Source organism: Bombus vosnesenskii, unplaced genomic scaffold, assembly GCF_011952255.1.
Source record: "Bombus vosnesenskii isolate JDL3184/JDL3185 unplaced genomic scaffold, Bvos_JDL3184-5_v1.1 scf7180000013527, whole genome shotgun sequence".
Taxonomy (NCBI): domain Eukaryota; kingdom Metazoa; phylum Arthropoda; class Insecta; order Hymenoptera; family Apidae; genus Bombus; species Bombus vosnesenskii.
In genome coordinates, this window is record NW_022883098.1 from 207,297 (window position 1) to 222,621 (window position 15,325).

A 15,325-nucleotide genomic window follows, 5' to 3' on the forward strand; every position below is an offset into this window, starting at 1 on the left:
ATCTTTAATAAGGAAGTGTTAACTGCCCGTAATATCTGAATTACTACAATAACTTTTGGAAAAGTATCGATTTGTAACAAATAAACGTAATTCTTTTAATAAGGCTTGTGCGTTCATTTCAAAATACATACGTTATCGACTGCGGTTACAATAGATACATTCAGTAGAACTGAAACATGTCAAAACAAGAAGAATAGATAAATGTTGTACAATTTTTAGGATCGCGTCAAAGTACATTGATTATTCTCAAGTCTTTCGATGATCAACTACTGAGGTGTTCTACTGAAATTTTTTAAGGAGAAAACTTTGTGATTTATATTGTGATTTATATAAAAGAAAAAAAATGAAAGTGGCCGTAATTGGAGGCGGAATAATTGGTTTGACAACAGCCTTACAATTAACTCGTGAATTACGTAATTCTGAAATCACAGTTTTCGCTTCTGATTTTAATAATACTGTCAGTCATGTGGCTGCTGGAATATTTAGAGTTGGTTCATCATATTCTGGACCAACTGAAGAAATAACAAGGTTCATATGAAAGACAAATTTTGTACTTGTTTCTACCTAAGTTTTTATATTGTGTAATTAAGTGCTTCTTTTAGAAACTGGCTGCGAGACTCGTACGCATATTATGATGATATCCGAAAATCTCATGAAGCTTCTTTCGCCGGTGTAACTGCTATTTCCGGTTACTTATTCGCAAATTCCTCTCCGGAAACCGTAAAGGTTTATTCTATACTTTAAAGTGTATCTTTTTATTACGATTACATTTTAAAACAAATAATGATAATAAATTAAAAATAGTTTTTATTAGAAAAGAAATTAGTATTTGTTAATTTTTTCTTTTTCTTAATAGAGTCAGTGGATGGAAAATTTAGTACCAATATATAGGAGAGTCACGGATGAAGAATTTCAGCTAGTCGAGGGTAACTGGAAATATGGGTCATTTTTTAGTACTCTTCTCACCGAATGCAAATTACATCTCCCATGGGCACGCAAGAAGTAACGAATTTATTGTATTGATTATAATCTTTCACGATTGTTATTAAAGAAATACTTATTTTCTAGATTAGAAGAAAATGGAATCAGTTTAGCAGTAAAAGAATTTAATTCTCTGAGGGAACTTGTTCCCGATTGGAATTTAATTATGAATTGTACAGGTCTGGGCGCACGATCTTTATGCAACGATAGACGTCTCGTTTCTATGCGTGGTCAAGTACTTAAAGTATGTTCTTTTTAATGTAGAATTTATTTCATGAAAGAACAAAGTCCAATTTACAAATTTAAAAAAAATAGGTAAAGGCACCATGGATAAAAACGTTCTTCTATGGCGAGTTGGACACTTACATTATACCTGGTTTTAATGGCACAGTTACTCTAGGTGGTTCACGAAATTTTGATTCCGAAAATGTGAAACTTTGTCCGCATGAATCTGCAGCGATACGCGAGAGATGCGAAAACCTCCTTCCAGGCCTTAAGAAAGCAGAAGTTATAAAAGAAGAAGTTGGCTTGAGACCATATAGAGCAAATAACGTCAGAGTGGAAGTTGAACACATCGTAAATGGGTTTTCTAAAGCTATTGTTAGTTTTAATGAAATATTGTTTATTTCAATGAATTGCGTTTCGTTATCATTAATGAAACGCCCTGTATTATAGGTAGTGCATAATTACGGTCATGGAGGTTACGGAGTATGTACTGCACCTGGAACTGCTAAGTATGCCATTAAATTGGCAAAAGAAATGCATAAATCTTCTATTGCAAAATTATGATTGACGAATATTACTTTACCTCAACACGCTGACGCCGGCGCCGATATTTATGGTTTTCTCCGTTCTATTTTGTGAAATACATGTGTCATCGCCGCCCCTCGGGACAGACACGTATGACTCGCCGATGGGGCACGCCGCCTCACGGAACAGACACGTGCGACACGCCGATGGGTCGCGCCGGCATCAACGTGTTAATATTAATACGACATTAATCTCTCGACATTATATTCGTTGAAATTTTACCATAATTACTCACGAATACATAGTTTATTATTAATGAATTTACATAAAAAATCATTAATACAATCTAATACTGCGTGGTATCGTCAATGTTAATTTTCGAACTGATAAATCTCGAACAAAAATAAATAATCTTTCCATTATAAATACATGACATTTGGAGTCACTATCAGTATATTATCTTCATTTCTCTTTTCATAGTGTACTGCTAGGCAGAAAACTATATAAAGAACATTATCTTAAACCACCTATCAACATTTCTACGCTCTGAAGAATAGCGAAGCTCTATAAAGCGTGTTCATTCGCGTTATCTTCCGATCAAAAAACCCTGCACGTGTACAATGCATATTAGTGGAGACTGTAATGCATCGTATAAAAGTTGTTTAACAAACTTGGAAACATCGTTTTGTCGCTGTTTTATCAAGTGTTTGCTAAACACATTAAATCGTGAATCTCACGGTAATGAAAGCCGTCGAATTCCCATTTTCTTTCTACTATTTCTTGCCAGATTTCACGTTCTTTCGTGGTGGAGCTCCCCATCGAAGTGCACTGCTGTCCACTGTTAAACGAGGTCTCTTGTACTGGCTGCTTTTAATATGTTCCTCGACTAATTTAGGTGTTACGCAGATTACATGTTGTCCCTTCCAATATTTGACCATGTTCATACTTTGCAATGTCGATATTATATCCGTCTGCGATATACTTGTCATCTGACTGTATATTATATTGTATATTTTTTAACTTTGTTATGTATGTAATTTAACCGACTTTCCTATACAATTTTATCGAAAGTTACCTCAGATCTTTAATACTAAGAGTACCTCGGAAATCCCGCAGAATTTCCAAAAGAATCCAGCTCCAGTAACTCCTGTATGATAATTTTCCTAAGTCACTCAACGGCTTTTCGGGACTACCAACTGTTTGTTCTATTCTGCTTAATTCGTAGCTAAAAGCGATTAAAAGTTTTCCATATCCTTGCCTTTGAAAAGGCGGTAAAGTTAAAATGCAAGCAACATTATTACCATCGGGTGATTCTTTTTCCTGAAAGCAGATAAAACATGGTAAAAAAAAATAATTTGCAGATTATAGATGTAATCATATATAGAAAGAGGAAAATACCTTTGAAAAATAACCAACTAAATGAGCTCCATGTTTATCAACTTCACACAGGATATAAAAAAGAAATGGTTCTACATCAAAGTAAAGGGTTTTGTGATCCAAAAAAAGTTTTGCGAGCAAACATAAATTTTGACAATAAATTTTATGCTCTCTACCATCCACTTCCCAAATGCTTAATGTGCCTTTACGATATATTTCTTTGCCAACTGGTTGCCTGTGTGTACATTCACTCTGAAAATAAAAAATTTCAGCTTCTAATTTATTTATTTTCATAAAAAATTAAATAACTTAGTATTAACATTTTTTACCATATGGTATCTATAAGTCTTTTCAAGGCGCATGTATTTAAGGCAGTATTCACAAATCCATAGCTTTGGTTGCTTGCCATACTCTTCTGGATATGGACTAAAGTACCATGTATCAATTTCATATTTTCCTAAAAGTAAACTTTTGAAAATAATGAAACCTTTTTCACATATTGGGTATAATACTGTAAGATATGTATTGATGCTTACCGATTTGAATTTTGTCAATGTATTTGACTTTTGTTATTGCTTCGTGTTCCTTTTCTAAAGCGGCAGTTGTAGGATCCATTTCAGCATATGTCTGTAATTGAAAATAACAAAATTTGTTATAAACACACATCCAAAATTTGATAGATACACTCATAAATATGTGCCTTTTGAATATGATTAATTTCATCATGTCTCCTTTTCTGATTTCTTGTAATTTTACGATCTGAAGAATCTGCTAGCAAGTCAGTACTAGAGTTTCTATCTCCACTTTTCCAAGTTCTATCACTCATGTCAAACCTGCTTGACATAATTCTGTCTCTGGGCACCCATTCATCCAATCTCCTATTGTGTCCTTCATAATGTACATAATATTCATAATGACTTTCACTCTCATTATATCTGGTTTGTATAATCTCTGCTGGATCTGAATACAATTAAAAAATCTTTTCTTTGATATTATACACATAACTCATTAACCTTAAATAATTTACAACTTGCAAAATAACAAGCCAAATATTTCAAGTATCATATGAAGACTACAAGAAAATAATACAATAAATTACATACTCCATTTTTTACAGGAGGATTTTAAAGCTAAATATGTATTTTTGTATGCATAATTTTAAAAATATATCAGTTTTAGCTATTTTATAATAAAGCATTTCTTTTTAATCATAAAATGATATCAAAATCAAAAATTCAACAAAAGTACATTTGTCGTATTTCTTTCTTGTCCTCTTCCTATACAAACATCGTCCGTAATGTTTTCAAAACAAGTATAGTTTATTCGGGTGAAGCCGGTAATACAAACACAAATACGAAGCGGCGAAGAAAGCGCGCAGATAATCATCCGTTAACACTAGATGTTTCTTCATACGTAATAATAGATAAAAAAATTATAATCGTCTGATAATATATTTACGCCAGGAGTTGTCGGATCTTCGAACCAGGTAGTGTTCGCCTATATCAAGAGGCAATTCTTCGAGACTATCCGCGTCATCGCCAGATCCCTTCCCGCCATTCGTCAACGTGTTCTCACGCTTTTCTTGCTTCACCATTGTTTCCTTCGGTCCTACGATACAGTTCTCTTTATTTCTTTGTTCCGATTCGGCCATTTTCCAAATTAAAAGATCACTGATTGTTGAAATGATACACGTCGCTGTGAAATAACCGAAAATAGATGAACATTGCACTTGCTGACGCAACGCGAATATGGTCATAAAATTCTTCGCAGCGTATATCTTTATTATGTATATTATGTGAACTGTATGTATTGTGAACTGGAGTAGGCCTGTGGCTCCCTCTAGCATGAAGAATATCTTGTATGATAATAGGGTAAATTCTAGCGCCGCGTATTTAACTGTACAATAACGTAGCCGAAGTCACGAACAATAGTTATTTAACAAATTTATTGATTAAATGTCAAAATTATTTATCAATCTGTGGTCACTCTCAAATTTCGTATTTACTTTCGTTATTCACGATCTTGTAATCATGGTGCTTGCGATATTATGTTTCAAACATTAACCTTTTAAGTAGGAAAACTAGATACATTCAGCGAGTTGGATTAAAAAGACATATTACTTGTCGATTACTAAAGTATATCGCATTTGGCAACTTTGTCTAAATATTTTCTACAATAGTAGGGTTATCTCTATTTGTAATTTACTAGAGACTACTAGCGAGTAACTGAAATACCACGTAACCGATGTTATGTTTATGTTTCTCGTTAAACAAAGCCATTGTAGATGGTCATTATCGGAAGTTTTTTTCTTCTGAGTCGGATAACAAAAGCAATATATTCCGATTGAAGCAAGAAATCTAATATGCGTAAATTATATATCAAAGATAAAAAATTATTGTGTCTATGATTTTTCTAAAGGGGAATCAAGAAATATGTCCATAAGATTATTAGTAATATTTTAAACAATGAGTAAAAGATACTTAATTTTGTATCATGTGTTATCATGTGTAAAATTTCCTACTTGTTCATTTATTTTCTTATTAGAAACATTTAATTACGACAAACTAAAGATATAATACCTATTATTATTTTATTAATGTTATCTACGTTGTATACTTAATATTAATATATAATTTTATTAATAATTTAATTTTTTATTATATTTAATACTTGCAATATTTAATATTAAACCATTAAGATACTCCCACTGAAAACGAACATAATAAAATCGCATGATTGTTATGAAATTATGAATGACGAGTATAGAAAAAATATAATGGCTATTACATATGACTACACCATATAGAGTGCGTAAGCGAGCTGAAAAAGCAATATAGAAATAGGAAGAAAACGCTGCATAGGGGCGTTGTTCTACAAGGCCTTGTAGAATAACACATGTATATTCGTACAGTAAATATGTAACACCGATGAATGAGCTACGTCAGCATATATGCCTGATTAGACAAAAATATAAGGAGCCTCTATGCAGTGTTTTCTTTCTATTTTTTATCGCATACTTGCACAAGTATATGACTCGTATAGTGTACTCTATCTTTATATCTCTACGTCTATGCATATAATCATATGACTATTTCCATCTATAGTGAATTATATACTGTTTTGTAAATATCGATTTTTATTTGAATTAAGCATGATTCAAAAGGTATCAATGTGTATCGTTCCATTTTTTGTACGGTTAAATCAATTTTACAATCGAATAGTAGACTATCGGGTGGTTATCCATACTGTTTAACGAGGTAGTTATGCGCATGAAACAGTAACAAATATACTTATATATTTTCTATAATTGTATAACCCTTTAGTTAATTAGATTACCGTATTTTGTAGAAAAACAAAACCATGTCAAAGATTTTCTGCACTTCGAAGGATATAGTAAAAAATGTACTAATCTGCTTTGGTCTTAAGATTATCAATGCTATCAAACATTAGAAATCTTAGAAATGTTACGACGAAACAGGTAAAATGCGTTCATTATGATGTAGTCGATATCAACGATGTACATTATATTTAACTAACATTCTGACAGAATATTAGAATCGTAAAATGATGCTTTATTATTTTTATATTATTAATCTTTTGTTTATTTTGAAAATTTTAATAAAACGTTTGTTTAACAAATTGTACTATATAGATTGAAGAATAAAGCGATTGCAATTGGTCTTCTGGTGCTGGCTGTTGTAATTTACAATGAATTTTCAGTGTATGATATACAAAAGTTAAAATGGTCAGTACGAGAGTGTTCAGAATGTGTCAAGGTGCTGCTCGTTGCTGATTCTCAGATATTAGGTCAAAAGAATGAAAATTATTTTGGCTCATGGATAGCACAATGGGATAGTGACAAGTACGAATAATGATTAATTTGTTTATCGAATCATGAGCCTTATACAAATTTGATGGTTCTTTTCAAATGTAAATATTGACCTGAATTTTGTTCCACAGTGTTTTATTTGCAGGTACTTGAAGAAAACATTTTCTAGAGCCTTAGACCACTCTAATCCTCATGTTGTTATATTTCTTGGGGATCTTATGGATGAAGGACATATTGCCAATGCAGAAAGTTTTAAGGATTACAAAAGGAGATTAGATTCTATCTTTGAAATGCCTGATCATATAATGGTATAATTACATATAAGTAATCAGGTGAATACCATTGTCCAAGATATATTTAAACATTTTTTTGTTTTATCAGAAAATTTATCTACCAGGAGATAATGATATTGGGGGTGAAGAGGATGTAGTTTCATCCAATATTTATAACAGATTTAATTTTGCATATAGTCAACCTGACACTTTAGTTTATAAGACAGTAACATTTTTTAAGGTAATGACAAGCATATATTAGTTTATAGGAGAATGTACATGTATATATATATGTAAATATATTTTGGATTATATTATATGTAGTAATATGCATATTTCTTGTTCTAGGTGAATAGATTAACCCATACAATGCCAGAAGCACCAAAAGATGCCTTCCTTAACGATTATGCAGAAAGAAACACAACAAACGTAGTACTTAGTCATATGCCTTTATTATTTATGCCTGGTACCTTCGTCCAAAATGTATGTGATATTTGTTCATTTATTAGACAGTGATGTTATTTTTAGTTCTTGTTAATAATTGCATTACGATATTAGGTACTGAAAGAATTGTCTCCCCAAATTATTTTTACTGCACATGAACATAAGGCCATGCATATCAGTTTAGATCCAGTAACAGATCAATTAAGTGACATTTGGGTTTTATCTCCTTATGAAACTCTAGTACATTCATTAAGAATGGACGTAGGTGATATTCACGAGTTGCAAATACCCACATGTTCATACAGAATGGGTACTCCTCATACGGGTTACGGACTTGTTTACATCGGTAGAGAAAATATAACATCGTGTTCATTTATGAAATTGACAGCTTTTTTTTCTTTTTAATTATATTTCTTCTTTTTCATTTTTAGATACACAAGAGAAAATGATAAATTTTACAATTTTATGGCTCCCAGGAAGATTTCCTCAATTATGGATTTACGTTTTCGTTGGAATATTTATTTTAGCTTTTAGCGTTTGCACGTGTATTTCTAGTTATTGTGTAAAGAGTCGTGCAGCATATAGTCGTATGTCTTCAATATAAAGCAGCATATAATCAAAAATACATAAAAAATACTTAAATATTGAAAATCTGAAATATGATAACTTGACATCAGAGATGGGGTATAAAGATCCGTCCAATGTAAGTGATTCTGTTACTATCCATGTCAAGTTTTGAATGGAATGGTAATTTGATGTTTAACAAGGAAGATTTACTTATTATCAAATATCAATAACGTAATTCTTAAAATATGTTCCTAACATCTAAATATGGTTAATACTTAAAAACGAACAACTTCATTCATGGTATGTTCATGGCTTACATAAACCAACTATTTGTTAAATTTAGTATTTAGGAATAGTATTTTAACACGATGCTATATTTATTTGTTTTTCGTTTAAATAAGTTCGTAGTTGTAAATTACAAGGCTGAAGTAATATATCTTCTGTATAGTGTGTAAATCCCTTTTTTACCCATTATAATCTATAGTACAATATCAAATGCAAACGTAAGTACATAAAGTGTCATCTATATTGAAAATTATATATATTAAAAATCATCTATATTGAAAATCATCTATATTGAAAGTCATCTATATTGAAAGTCATCTATATTTCTCCTGTTTAAATAAATTAAAAGAGATTATGATTGCTGTATTAATATAGCAGAACATTGTTAATTCTTTTAGAAGAGATGGTTTATATTTGTGTGTGAAAATGTATATACGTTCGCCCAAAATATATAAATATAACATGTTAAAACTTGACTTATTATTTTTCATTTTAATAATATCCAACTATTATTTTATTCGTACAATTATGTAGATTATATGAAAGTAACGTAATATTAAGTTTTAATACTTGGAAAAGAATTTATTAATTGCGAAATGGTTAATTTAATGTTGTTATATTTCTTGAATCTTTAATCGATTTTCGAAAAATTTTGCCAGAACATTTGAAATAGAAACATAAAATAAACGTTCAGTCATTGGTCAACATCCACATAGATGTCAATTGTGAAGTAGTATTTATATAGATGTATACGTAAACGAGAAACATTACATACGTCAGTCCCTTTTTACGTTCTTTTGAAAAAAAAGCTACTTGATAAAAAAGTTAATAAATTAAACTTGTTTGTATACACAATTTTATTCAATAAGATGGGGAAACGAAAGGCCAGTGATAGTGCAGGAAGTCCGAATCAAGATTTATGTGATTTTCTTATGGGTAAATTATTTGTTATATATTCTGTATATATATATTTTATATAAATAAAAGAAAATAATAGAAGTAAAAGTTTCAATCATTTAATAAAGGCATACTTTTATTTGCCATTATTTGTAACCTTAGAGTTTGTATCATAAAAAATTTAGAATTGTTATTTAAATATTTATAACTATCACATACAATTAATAATTGATGTATAAATTTACATAATGAAATTACAGAGTTAGCAAATTATGAGCGGAATGTTAGTAACAATATTTACAAGTATAATGCCTATCGTAAAGCTGCAAGTACCTTAAGTACATTATCAGAGAGAGTAAAAAGCGGACAAGAAGCAAGAAAATTACCAGGAATTGGAGAAAAAATTGCTAAAAAAATTGACGAGTTTCTTAATACTGGAAAGTTACAAAAGTTGGAAGATGTATTTATTTTAATTTATTTTTTAATAACAAAATTTACTTTAGTTTTTCTTTTTGTATTGATTTTTAAAGTTGTTATTTTTACAGATTAACAAAGATGAGAGCAATGTTGCAATTAATTTATTGACTCGTGTATCTGGCATTGGACCTACAAAAGCCAAAGAATTAGTGGATAGTGGCATTAAGACTTTAGATGATTTGAAGAAGCATCAAGAAAAATTAAATCATCACCAAAAAATTGGGCTCAAGTATAGAATAATCAGATGCATAGTACTTATTATTTGTTCTCATAATAATCATGTTTCTTTTTAGATATTTTGAAGATTTTGAAAAAGGAATTCCTAGAAAGGAGATTGAGCAGATTGAAAAAATTATAAAAGATTCTATTGTAAAGTTAAACAAAGAATATATTATAACTATTTGTGGAAGTTACAGACGTGGAAAAGAAGAAAGTGGGGATATTGATGTTTTGTTAACACACCCTACATATACATCCAAAGAGAAAGAATCAAAGAAAAAGACTTCACTTAAAGATGTTGTGGAATGTCTTGAAAAAAGAAAATTAATTGTAGATACAATATCTCTTGGGCAAACAAAATTCATGGTACATTAATCATTTAATTCAATTTAGACAAAGAAATTATGTTTAAAAACATCTTTAATTTTAGGGTGTCTGTCAAATTCCCAGTAATAATAAAAAACCATTTAGGAGACTTGATATCAGACTTACACCTTATGATCAATACTATTGCGCTGTACTTTATTTTACCGGAAATGATCTTTTTAATAAGAGTATGAGGGCGCATGCTTTGGAGAAAAACTATACTTTAAATGAATATACGCTAAAACGTCTAACACCTGAAGGTATATAATTAAAAGCGAAAATTTTTTCAGTATGAGTAAATCTACATATTTATATTATATATAATGTAGGAACTCCAGGGGAGGCAGAAAAAATCGCATGTGAAGAAGACATTTTTCGAATTCTCAAATTTCCATATAAAGAACCAAAAGATCGAAATTCATAAGTAATATTTATTGTATACGAAGAATTATAATATATTAGTTATTTGTATAATATTTTGATTATTTATCAAGTAAATTATTAAAATTTAATTATTAAAATAATGAAGCAAGGATTCGTTCACTGTCTTTATTTATAAAAATTTAATATAACTTTAATAAACTTAAAATAATTATTTAAAACTAGAATAATTACCTTTTTCCCTAATATCTATTAATCAATGTTAACAATGTTCTCAAATGTAAATGTGTCATTAATTCTTTTCTTACATTATTGTATTTCTTTGCCTATAATACAGTTATCTAACATTTCTTTTTTGTTCTATAAAACGTAAAAGAAAAAGAAAGTCTTTTTTAATAAAAGAATATTTGAATATGAATTTTAATTTAAAAGATAGAAAGTCTTCTTTACGTTTTATAGAACAAAAAAGAAATGTTTCATTCATGTTAAGGCAATGGTAGATATTATTACGCTGATAGATATACTTTTAAATAGTTATGATAATATCTTTCCTATAAAGAAGATATGCAATTATTGCCCATAAAGTTGTTGTCCATAAATTCATAGCCAGAAGAGAAGCATGGGAAGGATGAGCGATATTCCACGCCCATGGGAATAAATCTTTTGTCAAAACGTGACCAACGTACAGAAAAATTGGATTTATCCCTATGAAAAACAATAATTATATAGTTTCATATAAAAAAGAATATTTATTTATATAACAGTTTCTTTTTGCATTAATACATACCAGCATAAATGAAAGGAGCTCCACTCCAGAATTGTTTATAATCAATAAGAAAGTATAAAATTGCATACAACAAAAAAGCAAAACTAGAACAAGTCAAAACGTACGATAATGTCATCATCCTTTTGCTAACTGGAATCACTCCTCCTTCGCTTTCGAAATTGCATAAAATTCCAGCAATAATACCCTAGAAAATAATATTTTTTGTTAGTAGGAATTACATTGCCTTTCGAAAAAATTTATTTCTGTCAACTCACTGTAAATATTGCCCATAAGAACCACCTAATCAGCCTAGCATTACCCTGATAATACAGCAATAAAATTTTGCCAGCATGAACTCCCAAATAAACAATAAATATGGCCGATATAGTGTTCATCAATCCTGCAATTTAATTGTCGTCATGGATATTAAATTATATACAAACTATTTTTCTATAGACATATATAAACAATATACCTTCAGGGTCATAACGTAAGATTTGACCATAAATAGAGTCTTTTATTTTAGAATACGTGTGATTTCCAAAGATCAATCTATCTATGTAGCCAGCTGCGCCAGCGGTGCAATTCATGTATTTTCCACGATAATGATATTTTCCACCTGGTCCAAAGTAACCCGTCGGGCAATTCGGTATATGAAGGAAGAATGTAATTAATGTGTGTGTAGTCATAATGCCTGCCATAATTAACCATTGAGGCCAGCTATCTAAGATGTCTCGGAATATAGCGAAACGGCCAAACTGGAGTAAGATATCCTAATGAGTAATTTTTGTAGATACCAATTAGATAAATGTAAAAGCTATACGTAACAAAAATGATTATATTCAAACCTGAGAATGGGGTTTCATGAAGATTGTTTCCAATATGGCACATACGAAATACGACACAGCTAGTAACTGAAGAATACCAGGAAAACGAAGATCGTTTAAAGATTTACTATCAATTGAATTTAACATTAATCCGAGAAGAATCAATATCGCTGATCGTCGAAGGCAACATAAAGTTATTTTCACACGTGATGTTGTTAAACGAAGTTCTGCCCGTTTTGAGATTGTTATCGACATACCCATAATCCATGCAAACCTACAAGTTATTTATTGTACTTTTTGAAAGATTAAACATAATATAAATAATTACTTACCAAGGAAGTATTAAATCAGCTACGGAAAGTCCAAACCATGCACTATGATTGAAGAAAACGTACTTTCCTCCTCCATTATTGACAAATATCATCAGTAATATTGCAATTCTGTAATAATATAAGTAATATGATATCTAAATTGGCAAATACGCGAGAAACAAGCAAAAATATAAAAATACCCTCTAAACGCGTCTACTGATTGTATTCTACTGCTGAATTTCGTAACTCTAATTACTGGATGTGTTGTATTCTCTTCTTGAAGTCTATTCAAATCCTAGAATAATATTAAATGAAATGAAATGAAATGAAATGAAATGTACAATAATATATCAAACTATGCCTACATCATATACATTATTGGGGGACAATTTTCCTCTTATTACTCGTATAATAACTTTAGATGTTGTCCATGTGACTGCTAATAACATATATATCATAAATGCTGTCAAAATTGCTGTAAAAGAAATTTGTTAGTATTAGAGTTGTTAGTATTTTATGATGAACCACGATTATGAAAATGTATTATTAAATATTACTTACGAAAGTAGCTATTTCTTGGTTCATGTATTACATAAATATTAGAACATATATCAGCACTTGATATATTCCATCCATAACTACCATATTCCTTGAAGGTATAAGTTGTGCTACAAAGATGGTTGGAAATAAATACATAGTTGGATGGAAGTGCATATCAGATATATACAAATAAAGTGTTACAACCTGTTTTCTTGAAAACCATAGCAGATATTAATTTTTTTTTAAATATCACGATACAAGGGGACTGTTTATTTATGGTACAAAAGATTTTTCTGAAACAAAATTTTCTAGAAGTATTTAAAATGATGATGTTCACTTCTAACATCTATAAGTTATGAGTACAACACTTATAACAAAAGAAGATATAAAGAGAAGAATACTAAATGCCTGTAAATCTATAACTGCAACAATATTATCAAATGTACGAAATAATATCATACAAAAAATAAATAAATGTTTAGATGTCAACAGTTTCCACTTTGGACATTTAATAAAATGAATTGTACCTTAGGATATATCTATTTTAATTAACCTTTGATGTCTCTGCATAGTCTCCCTTTAGATCTTTTTCTCGTTATAACTCTTTAATTACGCAGAATAATAAAAAATGCTTTAAGCAAATGTTTTGCAGTCTCAGAACAGCTATCCAAATGAACAGAAATTAATATGCATTCAATTTTAAAAAAATGAGGGGGACTTCCATTGACCCCCTAGCAGTCATCTTAGAAAAATCTCTTGCTCCAAAAATAATCAGCCCCCTTGTACCATTGAAATTAAAAAAAAAAATTAGTAAATATTAGCTATGGTTTCTAAGAAAATGGCTTGTAACACTTTTTTTGTTCCTATAAGAAGAAAGGATACTTACTGACAATATTCATAATTTTTATGTGGTTCAACAGTTTGATAATATATGTGTAATGGGTATTTTGTGCTTATTATCAAACTTGTATTACTTTTTGGTGTTAAAGTAGCCAACGGGACACCAGTACCCTATAAATCAATAATTTATATATAATTTAGATATTACACATGTGTTTGATATATATAAATTAATTTCAAAATTGTGTATATATGAATACATACTGTGTAAGCTTCCCATGCTATTGCATAAAAGATGACAGGATTAATATATAAATTCAAAATACTGAAACATGCTTGATCTATTCCAAGCGAAGCATTTGAATTAGCACAAGAACTTATAGATGTGTCTATCATTTTGGAAAACTTAAACTTGTCCCAAACTTATTCACATCCGCACAAGAAATGATATTTTTACAAATTCTTGCTTAATTTGATCCATGTATAATGTACCAAATATAACGTGAAATTATGTCTGAAATTAAATACACAATGATATTAAAATAAATATACGAATTAATATTTTCATTATAAAGTATACAAAAATTATAACGTAAAATGAATTTTTCTAAATAACATACATTTCGATTCGTACAGTTTCCTAAAATAATCCATGTATTTACAAGCTAATCTATTTTGGTACAAATTGGAACTCTTTTTTCTTCAGAAAGAAATATCGTACAGCGATCAATTGAATTTCATAGTTTCTTTAATACACAAATTAAGTAAATCAATTGGATTTCAAATAAATGACAATATGACTTAGATCGAAAGGCGTTTTCAGTAAGTAAACATTATGAATGCGTCGTAATCAATAAACAAATCATAACACATAGAATGCACTACGCGGTGAACAACGCATTTCTAAGCTAAAAAAAGGACATGAATAATGCACGAGTTACATAAAGAAACAATATTAAAATGGATTATTAATGTACCGTTGAAAAATTCTAATCACGTAATTTTGCTACGAATGAAACAAAAACTGCCTGTCCAATGTAGCTTCACTCAGAAAATATTGGAAGACACAGGAAAATATGGCGGATTTCCTTTGCTTTTAGCAATGTGGTGAAAATACGTATATATATATACATACAAGCTGATATAAATTAAATACATATATATATAGTTGTTGCTTTACGCATTTCATTTGATGT

General features: G+C 29.9%; 5 protein-coding genes across 8 annotated transcripts; 3 read left to right on the forward strand and 2 right to left on the reverse strand.

Annotated features, from left to right (window-relative positions):
- Positions 1–171: 171 nt before the first annotated feature.
- LOC117238538 (D-aspartate oxidase) lies at positions 172–2,321 on the forward strand. The gene is made up of 6 exons (XM_033503536.1): positions 172–528; positions 603–726; positions 857–1,002; positions 1,069–1,225; positions 1,297–1,581; positions 1,657–2,321. Exons 1-6 carry the CDS (start codon positions 344–346, stop codon positions 1,768–1,770), a joined length of 1,011 nt encoding a protein of 336 aa, XP_033359427.1. The 5' UTR covers positions 172–343; the 3' UTR covers positions 1,771–2,321.
- LOC117238536 (histone acetyltransferase KAT8-like) lies at positions 2,022–4,904 on the reverse strand. The gene is made up of 7 exons (XM_033503534.1): positions 4,567–4,904; positions 3,809–4,068; positions 3,645–3,735; positions 3,438–3,565; positions 3,130–3,360; positions 2,807–3,051; positions 2,022–2,724 (listed from the first exon to the last, which is right to left on the reverse strand). Exons 1-7 carry the CDS (start codon positions 4,862–4,864, stop codon positions 2,505–2,507), a joined length of 1,473 nt encoding a protein of 490 aa, XP_033359425.1. The 5' UTR covers positions 4,865–4,904; the 3' UTR covers positions 2,022–2,504.
- A 1,211-nt stretch (positions 4,905–6,115) lies between these two features.
- LOC117238530 (metallophosphoesterase 1 homolog) lies at positions 6,116–8,882 on the forward strand. The gene is made up of 8 exons (XM_033503517.1): positions 6,116–6,365; positions 6,457–6,586; positions 6,761–6,970; positions 7,083–7,245; positions 7,319–7,450; positions 7,558–7,692; positions 7,768–7,999; positions 8,085–8,882. Exons 2-8 carry the CDS (start codon positions 6,570–6,572, stop codon positions 8,255–8,257), a joined length of 1,062 nt encoding a protein of 353 aa, XP_033359408.1. The 5' UTR covers positions 6,116–6,365; positions 6,457–6,569; the 3' UTR covers positions 8,258–8,882.
- A 380-nt stretch (positions 8,883–9,262) lies between these two features.
- Positions 9,263–10,935, forward strand: LOC117238506 (DNA polymerase beta-like). Its single transcript, XM_033503464.1, has 6 exons — positions 9,263–9,441; positions 9,663–9,862; positions 9,948–10,108; positions 10,173–10,464; positions 10,529–10,724; positions 10,794–10,935. The coding sequence occupies exons 1-6, from the start codon at positions 9,375–9,377 to the stop codon at positions 10,886–10,888; spliced, it is 1,011 nt and encodes a 336-aa protein (XP_033359355.1). The 5' UTR covers positions 9,263–9,374; the 3' UTR covers positions 10,889–10,935.
- Positions 10,936–11,290: 355 nt separating this feature from the next.
- LOC117238503 (heparan-alpha-glucosaminide N-acetyltransferase-like) lies at positions 11,291–15,258 on the reverse strand. 4 transcript variants are annotated; one of them, XM_033503458.1, is made up of 12 exons: positions 14,750–15,258; positions 14,394–14,643; positions 14,176–14,300; positions 13,311–13,417; positions 13,115–13,224; positions 12,950–13,044; positions 12,771–12,878; positions 12,460–12,712; positions 12,087–12,369; positions 11,887–12,011; positions 11,633–11,816; positions 11,372–11,550 (listed from the first exon to the last, which is right to left on the reverse strand). In XM_033503458.1, the coding sequence occupies exons 2-12, from the start codon at positions 14,523–14,525 to the stop codon at positions 11,372–11,374; spliced, it is 1,701 nt and encodes a 566-aa protein (XP_033359349.1). In that variant the 5' UTR covers positions 14,526–14,643; positions 14,750–15,258. The 4 variants fall into 4 exon arrangements, with proteins under 4 accessions (XP_033359348.1, XP_033359349.1, XP_033359347.1 ...); XM_033503456.1 differs by having other exon boundaries at positions 12,087–12,384; positions 15,107–15,257; XM_033503455.1 differs by having other exon boundaries at positions 12,087–12,384; positions 14,750–15,257.
- Between the last annotated feature and the right edge of the window lie 67 nt (positions 15,259–15,325).